The sequence below is a fragment of the Haematobia irritans genome, chromosome 1 (genome assembly GCF_050003625.1).
Source record: "Haematobia irritans isolate KBUSLIRL chromosome 1, ASM5000362v1, whole genome shotgun sequence".
NCBI classification, from domain to species: Eukaryota; Metazoa; Arthropoda; class Insecta; order Diptera; family Muscidae; genus Haematobia; species Haematobia irritans.
The window spans coordinates 209349381-209366953 of NC_134397.1; the positions used below are offsets into that span (position 1 = coordinate 209349381).

The 17573-nt window shown below is 34.7% G+C and overlaps 2 protein-coding genes across 2 annotated transcripts in view; both read left to right on the forward strand.

Moving 5' to 3' along the window:
* LOC142219433 (uncharacterized) overlaps window positions 1-17573 on the forward strand; it is a 110381-nt gene that overhangs the window by 45525 nt on the left and 47283 nt on the right. The gene's annotated exons all lie outside the window — the stretch shown is intronic.
* Window positions 9870-10621, forward strand: LOC142219431 (sarcocystatin-A-like). The gene is made up of 2 exons (XM_075288420.1): window positions 9870-10096; window positions 10169-10621. Exons 1-2 carry the CDS (start codon window positions 9933-9935, stop codon window positions 10362-10364), a joined length of 360 nt encoding a protein of 119 aa, XP_075144535.1. The 5' UTR covers window positions 9870-9932; the 3' UTR covers window positions 10365-10621.

Consider the following 17573-nt stretch of genomic DNA (forward strand, 5'->3'; position numbering starts at 1 on the left):
AAATTGGCTTTTTATTAAAAAAAAAAATTAAAGTCGAAGTGGCCTTTTCTAATCTTTAAATTCTACACGGAAAGAAAGAAACCCTTTGGAAAACGTGTACCGAAAGCGTTTTTCTTTTTTTTTCTTCAAAATTTTATCATCAAAAATTTTTTGTTACGAATTTTTTTTTGCAATAACAAACAAAAAAAAAAAAAATTTTGTATCCAAAAAACAGGCCAATTCGTTTATATAAAACACTGTTCTTTTCTGACTTTAAGAAGACACATTTTGAAGTTTTATAGTATTTAGAAACAAAATTTTGACAAAAATTTCTATAAAAATAGAACACAATTTTCTATAAATTCAATATAATAAAACAACTGGTTTTTATACTAATCCCAAAAATGTGACCAACAACTTCAAAATGTAATTAAATTTTGCCAAAAATTAAAAAAAAAAATACTATAGAAATAAAATTTAAACAAAATTTTCTATAGAAATAGAATCTTGACAAAATTTTCTATAGAAAAAAATTTTGAAAAAAAGTTCTATAGAAATAAAATTTTTGACAAAATTTTATCAAATGTTCTATAGAAATAAAATTTTAGTAAAATTTTCTAGAAAAATAAAATGTTGACAAAATTTTCTTTAAAAGTAGAATTTTAACACAATTTTCTATAAATTCAATATAAATCATTTCTCTACAATAAAAAAACATGTTTTTATACCAACTACAAAAATGTGACCAGCAACTTCAAAATGTAATGAAATTTTGCCAATTTTTTTTTTAAATAAATTCTATAGAAATAAAATTTTGACAAAATTTTCTAAAGAAATAAAATTTTGACAAATAAATGCCAGTCTAAAAATTCACATTATAATTAACAAAAAAAAAAAAAATAATAACAATAAAATTTTTGACAAAATTTTTTATAGAAATAAAATTTGTGACAAAATTTTCTATAGAAAACAAAATTTTATCAAATATTCTATAGAAATACAATTTTGATAAAATTTTCTACAGAAATAAAATTTTGACAAAATTTTCTATAGAAATAAAATTTTGAAAAAATTTTCAATAGAAATAAAATTTGGAAAAAATTTTCCATACAAATAAAAGCTAAGCAAAATTTACTACAGAAATAAAATTTTGAAAAAAAATTTAATAGAAATAAAATTTTGACAAAATTTTCTATACAAATACAATTTTGAACAAAAGTTCTATAGAAATAAAATGTTGACAACACTTTCTATAGAAATAAAATTTTGACAAAATTTTCTTTACAAATAGAATTTTAACACAATTTTCTATAAATTCAATATAAAACATTTCTCTACCATAAAACAACATGTTTTTATACTAACCACAAAACTGTGACCAACAACTTCAAAATGTAATTAAACTTCGCCAACATTTTTTAAAAAATACATTTTATATAAATAATATTTTAGCAAAATTTTCTATAGAAACAAGTAAGGAAAGTCTAAAGTCGGACGGGGCCGACTATATTATACCCAGCACCACTTTGTAGATCTAAATTTTCGATACCATATCACATCCGTCAAATGTGTTGGGGGCTATATATAAATACATACATTTAAATATCACTCGATCTGGACAGAATTTGATAGACTTCTACAAAATCTATAGACTCAAAATTTAAGTCGGCTAATGCACTAGGGTGGAACACAATGTTGGTTAAAAAAATATGGGAAATATTTAAATCTGAAACAATTTTAAGGAAACTTCGAAAAAGTTTATTTATGATTTATCGCTCGAAATATACAGTTGTGCTCAAAATAATAGTAGTGCTGTGCTGAATTTTTTTTCTGCTTCTTCTATTCCTTCCACTAAAGGTTTATTTTATCTTTGTTTTTTACTATATCATTGTTTGGAGTGTGCATAATAAAAAAATACCGTTGGTTTAACTTCTGATGCTATTGTTGTTGTAAAAAAATCGACATAAGAAGAATCCCTTTGCAAGCTCCAAAACAAATAAAAGGGTTATAAGCTAGCTTACAAACAATTAAAAGACGAAAATAATTTAGCTGTCCATAGTCCAAGAAAAGTCACTCTCCTTTCAAAAAAAACATGTATCGAAAAGAATAAAGTATACCCAAGAGGATTTCCATTGGTCAGTACAGAAATGGAGGAACATTCCCCAGTACAGAAATGGAGGAACATTAGATGGATGAGTCAAAAATGGTGCTTTATGATTGAAGAGGATCCCGTCTATAAGTTCGGCAACCTAAAAACACTGAGTACAGTACCAATTTTACGACAAAAACTGTAAATCACGATGGTGCTTTAATTTATTTGCTACTACTATTATTTTGAGCGCAGCTGTATGTATTAGAAGTTTAGGAAAATTAGAGTCATTTTTACAACTTTTCGACTAAGCAGTGGCGATTTTACAAGGAAAATGTTGGTATTTTGGCCATTTTTTTCGAAATCGGAAAAACATATATATGGGAGCTATATCTAAATCTGAACCGATTTCAACCAAATTTGGCACGCATAGCAACAATGCTAATTCTACTCCCTGTGCAAAATTTCAACTAAATCGGAGTTAAAAATTGGCTTCTGTGGTCATATGCGTGTAAATCGGACGAAAGCTATATATGGGAGCTATATCTAAATCTGAACCGATTTCAACCAAATTTGGCCCTGTGCAAAATTTCAACTAAATCGGAGCGAAAAATTGGCCTCTGTGGTCATATGAGTGTAAATCGGGCGAAAGCTATATATGGGAGCTATATCTAAATCCGAACCGATTTCAACCAAATTTGGCACGCATAGCTACAATGCTAATTCTATTCCCTGTGCACAATTTCAACTAAATCGGAGCAAAAAATTGGCCTCTGTGGTCACATGAGTGTAAATCGGGCGAACGATATATATGGGAGCTATATCTAAATCTGAACCGATTTCAATAAAATTTGGCACACTTGACTACACTACTAATTGTACTCCTAGTGCAAAATTTCAACCAAATTGGGATAAAACTCTGGCTTCTGGGACCGTATTAGTCCATATCGGGCGAAAGATATATATGGGAGCTATATCTAAATCTGAACCGATTTTAATCAAATTTGGTACACTTGACTACACTACTAATTGTACTCCTAGTGCAAAATTTCAACCAAATTGGGATAAAACTCTGGCTTCTGGGACCGTATTAGTCCATATCGGGCGAAAGATATATATGGGAGCTATATCTAAATCTGAACCGATTTCAATAAAATTTGGCACACTTGACTACACTACTAGTTGTACTCCTAGTGCAAAATTTTAACCAAATTGGGGTAAAACTCTGGCTTCTGGGACCGTATTAGTCCATATCGGGCGAAAGATATATATGGGAGCTATATCTAAATCTGAACCGATTTCTTCCAAAATCAATAGGGTTCTATTCTGAGCCAAAACACATACTTGTGCCAAATTTGAAGTCGATTAGACTAAAACTGTGACCTAGACTTTGATTACAAAAATGTGTTCACGGACATGGCTATATCGACTCAGGAGCCCACCCTGAGCATTTTTGCCAAAGACACCATGTGTCTATCTCGTCTCCTACTGGGTGTTGCAAACATATGCACTAACTTATAATACCCTGTTCCACAGTGTGGCGCAGGGTATAATAAAATTTTGATAAAATTTTCTATAGAAAAAAATTTTGATTTTTTTAGAAATAAAATATTGACATTTTCTACATAAAAAAATTTCCTATAGAAATAAAATTTTAACAAAATTTTCTATAGAAATAAAATTTCGACAAAATTTCCTATAGAAATAAAATGTTCACAATATTTTATATAGAAAAAAATTGACGAAAGTGTGTATAGAAATCAAATTTTGACAAAATTGTATATAGAAATAAAATGTTGACAAAATTTTCCATAGAAATAAAATGTTGACAAAATTTTGTATGGAATAAAATTTTGCAAAATAAAATTTTTGTTGGTAAAGTTTTCTACAAATTTGGTGGATTAGTTTTGGCTCATGGGTGGCAACCGTGCTTCAAGTACAAATTATGCTAAGTTTTAAGTAAAAATGTCCTTAAAATAAATTGTGGAAATATATCTCCTATTCTTGAACACTTTTTTGCTTTCAATTTCAATAATTTTGAAAAATTTTTCAGAATTATTAAGGCCATGTAAAATACTGTTTATTCTAAAGTTGTAAATGGCATATATACCATAGAAAATACCCTACGTTTTTAGTACCAAAAATACAAATATCGTACGTTGTCATCACCATTGACAACATGCACTCAACGAAAACTTCACTGAAAAAAGCATGCCCGGTTCCAAAGATTTTGTCTTTACTTTAAAAATTTTGGTATTGATTCCGAGCCAAAGAAGCGGAGAATACAAATAAAATTACTTTTAAGACACAATTCTCTTGATACCCTTCACCACTACTGTGGTACAGGGTATAATAAGTTTGTGCATTTGTATGTAACGCCAAGAAGGAAAAGCCTGAGACCCATCGTTTAGTATACCGATCGTCTTAGTATTAAATTCTGAGTCGATTTAGCGATGTCCGTCTGTCTGTCTGGCTGTCTGTCTGTCTGTCCGTCCGTCTGTCTGTTCATGTATTTTTGTGCGCAAAGTACACGTCGCAGTTTAAGTCCGATCGTCTTCAAATTTGGCATAGGGTCGTTTTGTGGGACAAAGACAATCGCTATTGATTTTGGAAAAAATCGGTTCAGATTTAGATATAGCTGCCATATATATTTATCCCCGATCTGGTCATAATTGGCGTGTTTATCAACCGATGTTCTTAAAATTCAGTACATCCGAATATTTTATGAGTCTCGAAAAACTTGCAAAATATCAGCTAAATCGGTTCAGATTTAGATATAGCTCCCATATATATCTTTCGTCCGATTTAGACTCATATGACCACAGAGGCCAAAGGTTACTACCGATTTTCGTGAAATTTTGCATAAAGAGTAGAATTGACATTCTACCAATGCTTGGTAAATTTGATTCAAATCGGTTCAGATTTAGATATAGCTCCCATATATAACTCTCGTCCGATTTAGACTCATATGACCACAGAGGCCAAAGTTTACTACCTATTTACGTGAAATTTTGCATAAAGAGTAGAATTGACATTCTACCAATGATTTGTAAATTTGATTGAAATCGGTTCAGATTTTGATATAGCTCCCAAATATATCTTTCGTCCGATTTGAACTTATATGGCCTCAAAAGCCAGAGTTTTGCCGTGATTTGGTTCAAATTTTGCACAAGGAGTACGTTTAATATTATCGATAAGTGTACCAAATTTGGTTGAAATCGGTTCAAATTTAGATATAGCTCCCATATATATCTTTCGCCCGATTTATACTCAAATGACCACGGGGGTCAAAGTTAAACTCCCATTTACGTGAAATTTTGCAGAGATAGCAGATTATTATTCTAACTATGCATGTTAAATTTAGTCGAAATCGGTTCACATTTTATATAGCTCACATTATATATACACCAGAGTTGGGAAAATATGGTACACTATTTTATATTTTTGACCCATTTTCAATGAGATTTTCCTCCAATTGACTGCATAGTTTCCACGTAGAATATATTTAATATGATATTTAAGTGTGTCAAGTTTTATCTAATTTGGTTCAGTATTAGATAAAGCCTCCATATATTCATTCTTCCGGTTTATACAAATATGGCCAAATTCACTTTACACAAAACTCTTCGATGATTTCCCCATATTTTAGTAATGCCAGACTTTCCACAGAACGGTTGAGTTTTAACCTTTAACCGGTGAGGTGAAATTTTTTTGCGTAATTTGCGACGTGTGGTAAATTTTACCCCCTCTTTTACATTAATATTTTTTCTGTAAAAAAATTTTTTTTTTTGTATCATTATTATATTTGTTGATTAGTAAACATTGTATTTAACGAAAATAAAACAATATTTCGAAATATTATATGTTCTTTCAATGATTAACATATACTTTATTTCACACGTCTTTTTTAAAATATATGTAAACGAGTGTTCGAGGTGGTAAATTTTACCACCACGTACCCAGTTAAAGGTTAAATAAGGCTCCAAGTCGCCCGACTTGACCAAGTAATATATCACAACCCACACTTGACCACATATCTTGGCAAGATCTAACCAATATCCTTGTAAAATCGCCACTGCTGAGTAGCAAAAATTGTAAATGTTACTCAAATTGTCCTATATCTCGAATACATAAGTATCGCCTGATAAATCGCAAATGCTCTTTTGTACAATTGCATCAAAATTTCTCTCGCTTCATATTTCCCATATTTGTATACCCTGCGCCACACTGTGGGACAGGGTATTATAAGTTAGTGCATATGTTTGTAACACCCAGAAGGAGACGAGATAGACACATGGTGTCTTTGGCAATAATGCTCAGGGTGGGTCCCTGAGTCAATATAACCATGTCCGTCTGTCCGTCCGTCCGTCTGTCTGTGAACACATTTTTGTGATCAAAGTCTAGGTCGCAATTTAAGTCCAATCGCCTTCATATTTGGCACATGTTCCTAATTTGGGTCAGAATAGAACCCTATTGATTTTGGAAGAAATCGGTTCAGATTTAGATATAGCTCATATATATCTTTCGCCCGATATGTACTAATATGGACCCAGCAGCCAGAGTTTTATACCGATTTGCTTGAAATTTTGTACAAACATAACACTTAGTCGTATAGTCAAGTGTGCAAAATTTGATTAAAATCGGTTCAGATTTAGATACAGCTCCCATATATATCTTTCGCCCGATATGGACTTATATGGCCCCAGAAGCCAGATTTTTGGCCGAATTTGGTTGAAATTTTGCACTAGGATTACAATTAGTAGTATAGTGAAGTGTGCAAAACTTGATTGAAATCGGTTAAGATTTAGATATAGCTCCCATATACATCTTTCGCCCGATATGGACTAATATGGTCCTAAAAGCCAGAGTTTTGGCCCAATTTGGTTGAAATTTTGCACAGGGAGTAGATTTAGCATTGTAGCTATGCGTGCCAAATTCGGTTGAAATCGATTCAGATTTAGATATAACTCCCATATATATCTTTCGCCCGATATGCACTTATATGGACCCAGAAGCCAGAGTTTTATCCGAAATCGGTTAAGATTTAGATATAGCTTCCATATATATATATATATATATATATATATATATATATATATATATATATATATATATATATATATATATATATATATATATATATATATATATATATATATATATATATATATATATATATATATATATATATATATATATATATATATATATATATATATATATATATATATATATATATATATTTTGTAGAAGTCTATCAAATTCTGTCCAGATCGAGTGATATTTAAATGTCTGTATTTGGGACAAACCTTTATTTATAGACCCAACACATTTGACGGATGTGATATGGTATCGAAAATTTAGATCTACAAAGTGGTGCAGGGTATAATATAGTCGGCCCCGCCCGACTTTAGAATTTCCTTACTAGTTATACCCTCCACCATAGGATGGGGGTATATTAACTTTGTCATTCCGTTTGTAACACATCGAAATATTGCTCTAAGACCCCATAAAGTATATATATTCTGGGTCGTGGTGAAATTCTGAGTCGATCTAAGCATGTCCGTCCGTCCGTCTGTCCGGCTGTCCGTCCGTCTGTGGAAATCACGCTAACTTCCGAACGAAACAAGCTATCGACTTGAAACTTGGCACAAGTAGTTTTTATTGATGTAGGTCGGATGGTATCGAAAATCGGCCATATCGGACCACGTAAACCGATCCCCAAATTTGGCTTGGGGAGCCTCCCGGAGCAGCAAAATTCATCCGATCCGGTTGAAATTTGGTACCTGATGTTAGTATACGGCCTCTAACAACCATGCAAAAATTGGTCCATATCGGTCCATAATTATATATAGCTCCCATATAAACCGATCCCCAGATTTGACCTCCGGAGCCTCTTGGAGGGGAAAAATTCATCCGATCCGGTTGAAATGTGGTACCTGATGTTAGTATACGGTCTCTAACAACCATGCAAAAATTGGTCCATATCGGTCAATAATTATATATAGCCCCCATATAAACCGATCCCCAGATTTGACCTCCGGAGCCTCTTGGAGGGGCAAAATTCATCCGATCCTGTTGAAATTTGGTACCTGATGTTAGTATACGGCCTCTAACAACCATGCAAAAATTGGTCCATATCGGTTCATAATTATATATAGCTCCCATATAAACCGATCCCCAGATTTGAACTCCGGAGCCTCTTGGAGGAGCAAAATTCATCCGATCCAATTGAAATTTAGTACGTGGTGTTAGTATATAGTCTCTAACAACCATGCAAAAATTGGTCCATATCGGTTCATAATTATATATAGCTCCCATATAAACCGATTCCCAGATTTGACCTCAGGAGCCTCTTGGAGGAGCGAAATTCATCCGATCCAGTTGAAATTTGGTACATGGTGTTAGTATATGGTATCTAACAACCATGCAAAAATTGGTCCATATCGGTCCATAATTATATATAGCAAAAATCACCCGATGCGGTTGAAATTTGGTACATTTTGTCAATATATGGCCTCTAACAGCCATGTAAAAATTGGTCAATATCGGTCTTTAGTTATATATAGCCGATGACTTATTACACAAAAATTGGTCCATATCGCCAAAAATAATCTACCAAAACTTTATTTCCATAGAAAATTTTGTCAAATTTTATTACTATAGAAAGTTGTGTCAAAATTTCATTTCTATAGAAAGTTTTGTCAAACGTTTATTTCTATAGAAATGTTTGTCAAAATTTTATTTCCATAGAAAGTTTTGTCAAAATTTTATTTTTATAGAAAATTTTGTAAAAAATTTATTTCTGTAGAAAATTTTGTCAACATTTTATTTCTATACAAAATTTTGTCAACATTTTACTTCCATAGAAAATTTTGTCAACATTTTATTTCTATAGAAAATTTTGTCAAGTTTTTATTTCTATAGAAAATTTTGTCAAAATTTTATTTCTATAGAAAATTTAGTCAAGTTTTCATTTCTATAGAAAATTTTGTCAAACTATATTATATACGTATTTAATCGGCCTTTTTTTGTTTAATATATGGGCTAACTTACAATTTAGAAGACAGTGTTAAAAAGTTTTACGATACCTTGCCATCGGCAAGTGTTATCGCAACCCAAGTAATTCGATTGTGGATGACAGCCTTTAGTAGAAGTTCCTACGCAATCCATGGTGGAGGGTACATAAGATTCGGCCTGGCCGAACTTACGGCCGAATATACTTGTTTTAATTAAAATTTCATTATATTAAAAAATTTTGTCCTTAATATTTTGTAAATTTCGCATCCTAAAATTTAATATTTTTAATATCACGTAAATATTTTTTTTTTCAGTGAAGGTATTTATTAAAATTTCTTTATTTTAGAGAAAATTGTCCTTAATATTGTATAAATTGCGTATTGTATTATTTGTGGTCCTAAAATACTTTTAATTCGATGTGTTACAAACGGAATGACAAACTTAGTATACCCCCATCTATGATGATGGGTATAAAAATACTGGTCCAACTTTTGTAAAGCCCCATTGACTGAAGCATACTTTTAGGCACGCAGCAAAAGGTAGCATTAAAATTTTTGTTGCAACCCATAAACAATTTATAACGTTGTTGGCTACATGCAATACAATTCGTCGAAATCCAATATACATGTTCGGCTGGACACTGGTAATAGGTGAAAAAAAATTCGAAATATGGACAATATTTAGATATGTAAGTATATTACGATTATATCACGTACTAGCAATTCGCGAGAACATTATACATATAAAGCCTTATATTGAACTGTTTGTGAAATTGTTTCAGACACTTATTATTGCTATTCCATAATAAATATTTTACAATTCGAACGATTTTTTCTTAATAAAAATGTTGAAGTTTATTATAATTTTGTCGTTGGTAAATTTAGTGCTATCTCAGACAATGAGTAATCCTGAAACACCTTGTCCAGGATGTTTCTTTGCTTCCGAAGGAGCTGAAGAAGTATTGAATAAATCACTGTCAAAACAATCGGGAGATGGACCTTATTTTAAGTAATATTGAAATTACTCATTTCTAATTTTTTTTAACAAATTATTATTATTATAATTATTTTAATTTTTAAGGCTTGTTAAAATAAATAGTGCCAAGCAGCAATTTATAAATGGCATGAAATATGTAATCAATGCTGATTTAAGGATCAACTTCCATATGCTAAAGGGTTGTAATTTCACCATAATTGTGAATTCCAGTCCTGATATACCAACCTTAGTTGATGTTAAATGTCCTGGAGTTGTTTCAGCATGGACTCATTGGCAATGAAAGTTCATATAGAGAAAAAAAAACAATTCGTGATTATCATAAAATTAGAAATGCTAAAAAATAAAATAGTGATAGTGACATTTGACTAAAAATTGCCAAGATTGTAAATCTTTCCCAAATTAAAATGAACACGTCTATTTAATAAAATAATGAAAAGTTAAAGTAAATCCTTTCTATAATAACGAATAAAACAATTGAATAAATTTAAATTGACGTCCCAAGAAAATCCATCACAAGTGGGGCTGTATATTATGCAACTTTTTGCTGACTCATTTCAAATTTGATGATCTTAACAAAAAACAAGTATATACGGCCGTAAGTTGGGCCAGGCCGAATCTTATGTACCCTCCACATTGGATTGAAGTTTCTACAACTTCTACGAAAGACTTTCATCCACAATCGAATTACTAGGGTTGTGGTATCTTAAAACTTCTTAACATCGTTTTCCAAATTGTGAGTTAGTCCATACGTGGTAGAGAGCCAGAATTGAAATATGGGGGTCGCTTATATGGGGGCTATATACAATTATGAACTTGATATGGACCAATTTTTGAGTGATTGGGGATCGATTTATCTGAGGGCTATATATAACTACACGGATGAAAAAGACTGTTTTTCATATGTTTGGCTATAAACATTATATGTGAATAATATATTAAGGATTTTAAATTAAGAGCTAAAGCTCAAGATGAGAAATTGAGTGGAAAAATGGGGAACTAAGGTTCCTCGAGATTATGCATTGGACGATGGAACTTAGGCTCCTGGGCTAATGGGTCATTTAATTTATTACCTTCCCACGACGAATACTTACATGGGATATACTGGTTTTGTAAGAAGAGAGACAGAGACAAGAGATTTCGTTTTTGAGATGTGTTATTTTATTGATGATGTTATCCCGTCGATGGCTGGATGAAGAAAGAGGCGGAAACTTAGACTACATTTGACAGGTGAATTCAGAGTTTTTTTTCAGAAAAGAAAGGAGAAAGCAGAGTTGCTACTTAAAATTATGACAGCTTAAAACTATAATCTATTACATGTTAACGACTGGTCTAAAAAAGGAAATTCATTTTAATTTATGTTTATACAAGAAATTCAATGTTAATTCAAAGTTCAAATTCAATATTTCCAAAACTACGCTAAACATCCTCCCGGCCTTGGCCGAGGAGGCCAATTTAATCGTCTAGGGCCTCTTCCAACTGGCGGAGGGCTTCCATGGCTTTCTTCAAAATAACTCGACGCGGTGAAAGTCTTCTATCTCTATTAGTCGACTGGGTGTGGAGTCTGCTAGATCTCTCTCGAATCTCATTCGCTTTATCCCGTATACGTTGGCGATCGATTGCTTGTTGTAATTGGTGTTCTTCTGCACGACGACTGGTAAGAAGGTGGCGGACATCAGAGGGAACACGACCACGTTTGATTTCGTCGTATGTCACTCGTACAAGGGGGGCGATATGTAGGAGGGTATGATGCTCCTCTCCACAATGATGGCAGGCGCTCTCAGAGATGCACTCGTACGTTTTGTGTGACCTAGCTAGACAATTAAAACAATAACCTAGCCTCCTAGCTTCGGTGCGACGACGACCCACGTCCATGTTTAAAAATTTCTTACAAAAGCGTAAGGAGTGAGTGCCTTCACAGACGAGACACTGGCGAATGTTGCTTGGAGCCCTGTGGAGATAAATTGAAACATTTTAAATATTCGTATAATTTATATTACGGGAAAAAAACTATCGGCATATAGATACAATGCTGCTGAGAGAGAAATTTATTTTGACAAGTGAAGAAAGGGCGGAAGTAGAGCAAAGAGAGCACCAACGGAGAGAAAGAAAACGAACGGTTGAGATAATCATTTTGAGATAGGGGTTTTTTTAGGGTTTGTTTGAGATTCGTATGGGAGAGGACATAACTTGGTGATATCTCGAGTGATAAGACCATTGCTTGTGCGAATGTCAACAATACGGACAAGACCATCGCGTCCTGGATGCACCGCTTTAATACGACCAAGCTTCCACTCGCAGGGTGGTAATTGGTCATCTTTAATAACGACGAGTTGGTTCATTTTGAGATTTTCATTGGGAGACTGCCATTTGTATCGCTGTTGTAACTCCTTTAAATATTCATCTTTCCAACGACGAGCAAATTCGTGCTGTTGTGACTTTAATTTATCCCAACGATCAACATATGACAGATTATCTGACACAGTTTCTGGAGCTGCAACTAAGGGAGCACCCCGAAGAAAGTGACCGGGTGTTAAGGCAAGAATTTCAAATGGATCGTCAGTCATGGGAGACAGTGGGCGAGAGTTGAGGACTGCTTCAATGCGTGCAAGTAAGGTTGTAAATTCTTCAAACGTATACTTATGGTTCTGAGAAACTTTACGAAAGTGGATTTTGAAGGATTTCACGCCGGCTTCCCATATTCCTCCCATATGAGGGGCATTTGGGGGTATAAAAGACCATTCAAACCCATGAATTTCATATTTTTCGGCAATATCACGAGATGTTGTATTCAGAAATTCTTTGAATTCGTGACGTAGTTTTCTTTCAGCGCCAACAAATTTCGTTCCGTTATCAGACATAATTTTCGATGGAAGTCCTCTTCTTGCTGCAAATCGAGTGAAAGCTGCGAGGAAGGATTCGGAGGAGAGATTGGAACATAATTCCAAATGTATGGCTTTAGTACTAAAACATACAAAAACACATACATAACCTTTGTGATAAATGGCCTGTCTGAGATTAGACGTCTTTATCGAAAAGGGACCGGCAAAGTCTAAACCAGTTACAGAGAAAGGTGGTGAAAAGGAGCTTCGTTCTATGGGGAGCGCGCTCATTTGTTGAGATTGAAGTTTTTGTTTATAAATCGCACAAATTTTACAAGAACGTATACATTTTTTAATCGCTGACCTTAATCTGGAAATATAATATTCCTCTCGTACTGAGCGCATCAATAAATTTATTTCTGCATGCAATAGAGTTGTATGTAAATAAGAGATGAGCAATTTGCAATATTGGGATTTAACTGGGATGATTATGGGGTGACGTTCGCTAAATCTTAAATTTGAATTAGCGATTCGTCCATTTACACGTATAATACCGCTGGGATCAATATATGGATTAATTGTGTAAAGTGAACTTTTACGATTGACTTGTTTCGACATGGTCATATTATCATATTCTTGGGAATAGTATTTTTTCTGTGTGACACGAATCAGTAAGTTTCTAGTCTCCTTAAATTCCTGATGAGTGATCGATAACGAGGTGGAGACTACTTGTCGTCGTGACGATTTGGAAAAACGAAGTACATAAGAAATAACTCGTAAAGCGCGAGCCCAGCATGAAAACCTGTCCAAAATATCTTCGTCGTTGCCACTCAAGTGAAAAGTTTCAATTTTTCGAATTTCTGGGGGATTCTCAATGGAGACAACAGATTTAGGCCAATTTTCGGGAGGCTCAATAAGCCACTCAGGACCGTGCCACCAAAGTGAGCTATTCATGAGTTCCATTGGAGAGCAACCACGCGATCCAAGATCTGCCGGGTTTTCGTTGGAACGGATATGACGCCACGAGCAGTTTCCTACATTTCGTATTATTTTAGCTATACGATTGGCTACAAAGGTTTTCCACGTATGTGGAGGCTTTCCTAACCAACCCAAAGCAATAGAGGAATCGCACCAAAGAAATAATTCAAAGTTATCAAGGGAAATGTCTTTGAGAACATGTTTAATCAGTTGAGAAAGGAGGACTGCACCACAAAGTTCCAAGCGAGGTAAGCTGAGTGGATCAATGGGTGCTACTTTGGTTTTAGACACCAAGAGATTACTCAGTACTGAGTCTCCTGTGTCCACTCGAATGTAAAGTACAGCGCAGTATGCCTTCTCAGAGGCGTCACAAAATCCGTGTAGTTGAGTTTTGTATTTGGGGGAGAAATGTACCCATCGAGGTATTTTTATTTGAGACGTATAATGAAGAGACTCTATGAATTGATTCCATCTTATAAGTGTATTCGGTTTCACATTTTCATCCCATCCTGTGCCTTCTAGCCACAAATGTTGCAATAGAATTTTGGCTTGAATGACAATAGGAGAGATCCAACCAGCCGGGTCAAATAATTTGGACACTGCCGATAAAATCTGTCGTTTCGTTATCGATTGGGTGATCTTCGGGGGATCAATCTTATAAGAAAACCCATCTTCAAGTGCGTTCCATTGTACGCCTAAAGTCTTCATTCCACTTGTTTCATAGAATTTAAGAAATTTTGAATCTAAGACTTTATCTTCGGAGACAGAATTGAGAATTTCCGAATTATTCGAAGTAATTTTCTTGAGTTGAAAGCCAGCAGAGCTTAACATTTCAAGGAGTTGGGACAAGGAATCTATTGCAGATTCTGGATCATGAGCTCCAGAAAGTACATCATCTACATACATATCATTCTTAATTATCTTCGCAGCACGAGGATAAGAATCCTCTGAATCCCGAGCAAGTTGGATTAAAGTTCTTATAGCCAGATACGGAGCACAATTTACTCCAAAAGTCACTGTCCTTAGGGCATAATCTCTGATAGGACTTGTGGGTGAAGGACGGAAAAGTATTCGTTGGAAATGAGTGTCGTCCTCGTGGACTAATATTTGACGATACATCTTCTCGATGTCGCCGTTAAAGACATACTTGAAGATTCGCCATCTGAGGATTAGAGTCATGAGGTCAGATTGAAGGGTAGGGCCTACATGGAGTATATCGTTAAGTGAGGTACCAGAGGTGGTACGTTTTGAGGCGTTAAAGACTACCCGAACTTTTGTACTGACACTTTGTGGTTTGAGTACAGCATGATGAGGCAAGTAAAATGATCCAAAAGAGCCGTTAATAGAAGATTCTTTTGAAGTCGTGGGTCTCATTTGATCAAGATCCAAATATTCCTTCAGGACATTGTGATAGGTCTGACAAAGTTCGGGTTTGTTCTGAATGGATTGCTCCATTCGAGCATATTGAATAAAGGCCTGAGTTCGAGAATGGCCAAGAGGTGATCGGAATTGATAATCTTCCTTAAAGGGGAGACGGACAATGTATCGACCGTCTTGGTTTCGGACAGTAGTCTTAGTGTAAAGGGATTCACAGAATTCATCCGATGGAGATAGAGTCTTCTCTTCTGGAACTTCTTCTTGCTCCCAGAACAATCGCAACTGTTTACTAATAGGGTCTTCAGTAACATCTGTTACTTGGATTGAGAAAGAGGAAACGAATTGTGTATTGATTGGTCCGCTAATTACCCAACCAAATATAGTCGCTTGAGCTAAAAGTGAATCACAAATATTCTTTACTCCATGAAGGAGTATTTGAGGAAGGATATTGCTACCTAGGAGTAAATCCACGAGACCCGGGCGATGAAACTGTGGGTCTGCTAAATCTAATTCTTGCACATCAGAAACATTGATTTTCTCTTTGGGAACGAAGAAGTTAGGCAAAAGTCGAGTGATCTTGGGGACGACAATAGCTTGAGTGTCAATAGTAATATCGTGCGATTGTGAAAATAGTGAGAGGGTACATATATGATTGGAATTGGCAACAACTTGACCACCAACACCGCGAATCTCAAAATTCTTGCTCTCAGTAGGAAGAGAAAGTCTTTGTTGAAGACTTCGAGAAATGAAAGTTTTTTCTGATCCTTGATCGAGAAAGGCACGAGCCTTAAAAGTGTCTCCTCTACGCCTGATGGTAACAATAGCTGTGGGTAACAAAGTGTTTTCTCTAGAGGAAGAGCTATTAGGAGAGGAAAAGTGGGCAGAAGTCTGTAAAACAGTAGCACTATCGGGCGAGTCAAAATTTTGGAACGACGAGTGTTCATTTTGGTCAGTTGATGCTGTTGTGAAATTCGATGTCGACGATTGGGGATGAGACTCCGATCCGTTAGGATTGACTGAAGCTCTAACCTTAGGAAAGTGTAAAAGAGTATGATGGTTTCTTTTACATTCAAGGCACACGAATTTGCTTTTACAATCTTTTCGCACATGTCTATAAGAAAGACAATTGAGACATATATTGTTTTCATTTACAAATCGATTGCGAGATGGAGGGCTTAAATCTCTGAATTTAGTACAATCCTTTAGGGGGTGACTTAGGTCACAAAGTTTGCACTTGAGATGCGCAATGCCTTCAGTTTTGAAAGAGTTGACTTCGGCGGATCTTTTAGTGGGAGAAGATTTCGGACCGTGAATACTGTCAAGTCTTTCAACAATTTCGTATCGATTTGAGAGAAAACTATCCATTTGGGACCAAGTTGGGAGCTCCTTATGAGTATGGAGAGATTGCTCCCACAGAGACAAAGTTTCGTGAGGTAACTTACTCGAACACAAGTATACTAAAATTGGATCCCAATCTTTCGTGGAAATATTATGAGTCTTAAGGGCAGCTAAACAATCATTAATTGTTGTCTGAATCTTTTGTAACGCTTCACTGCTCTCTGAAGAAATAATCTTCAAATTTAAGAGAATTTTCAATTGATTATCAACAAGTATCCTTTTGTTCTCATATCTTGACCGTAATGCTTCCCAAGCCAACTCAAAGTTTTCTCCACATAATTGGTATTTTCTCACAATACCAGCAGCCTGACCCTTTACCTTGAGGCGAAGATGGTAAAGTTTCTGAACGGGAGTTAATTTGGGGTGATTGATATATACTGCGGTAAACATATCGCGAAATGAAGGCCACTCTTCATAACTGCCTTGGAAATTCTCAGTATCGCAAGGGGGAACTTTAATACAACTAAATGATGAGTCTGAATTATCGAGTGGTAATGAAGCCTGAGATGGGTTTGGAGGAGCTACAAAAGATTTTTGTGCGTCCATCATCTTTGCTTTGCATGTGTGAAAACGTAAAGTACAGCTTCTGTACTTTTCCTTGGCAGCGCTTATGAATTCATCAGTGAATTTCCCCTCCCTAGTGGTGAAAATTTTTTTATAGGACATTTGGACATTTGTCCATCTTTCATGTAAATCCTGAGATGCAACTGTTAAGGAGGAGTCAGTATGATCTGTCTCTGGTCTCTCCTCGAAGTCCGTACAAAACATGACTAGATCGTCAGAAAAGAAAATAAAATCTCCTTGCAAATTATCCATTATGGGCGGGTAGTTATATGTGAGCAATTCGAGAGACAAATGGAAGTAAGTGAAAAAATTACAAGAATGAGCGTATCAAGAGAGTCCAAATTCAGCATGAA

Excerpts from the sequence above, each read along its gene's own strand:
- LOC142219431 (XM_075288420.1), top strand. The coding sequence starts at position 9,933 with ATGTTGAAGTTTATTATAATTTTGTCGTTGGTAAATTTAGTGCTATCT. Across the intron at positions 10,097-10,168 it reads GGAGATGGACCTTATTTTAA|GCTTGTTAAAATAAATAGTG; the intron begins GTAATATTGAAA and ends TTAATTTTTAAG.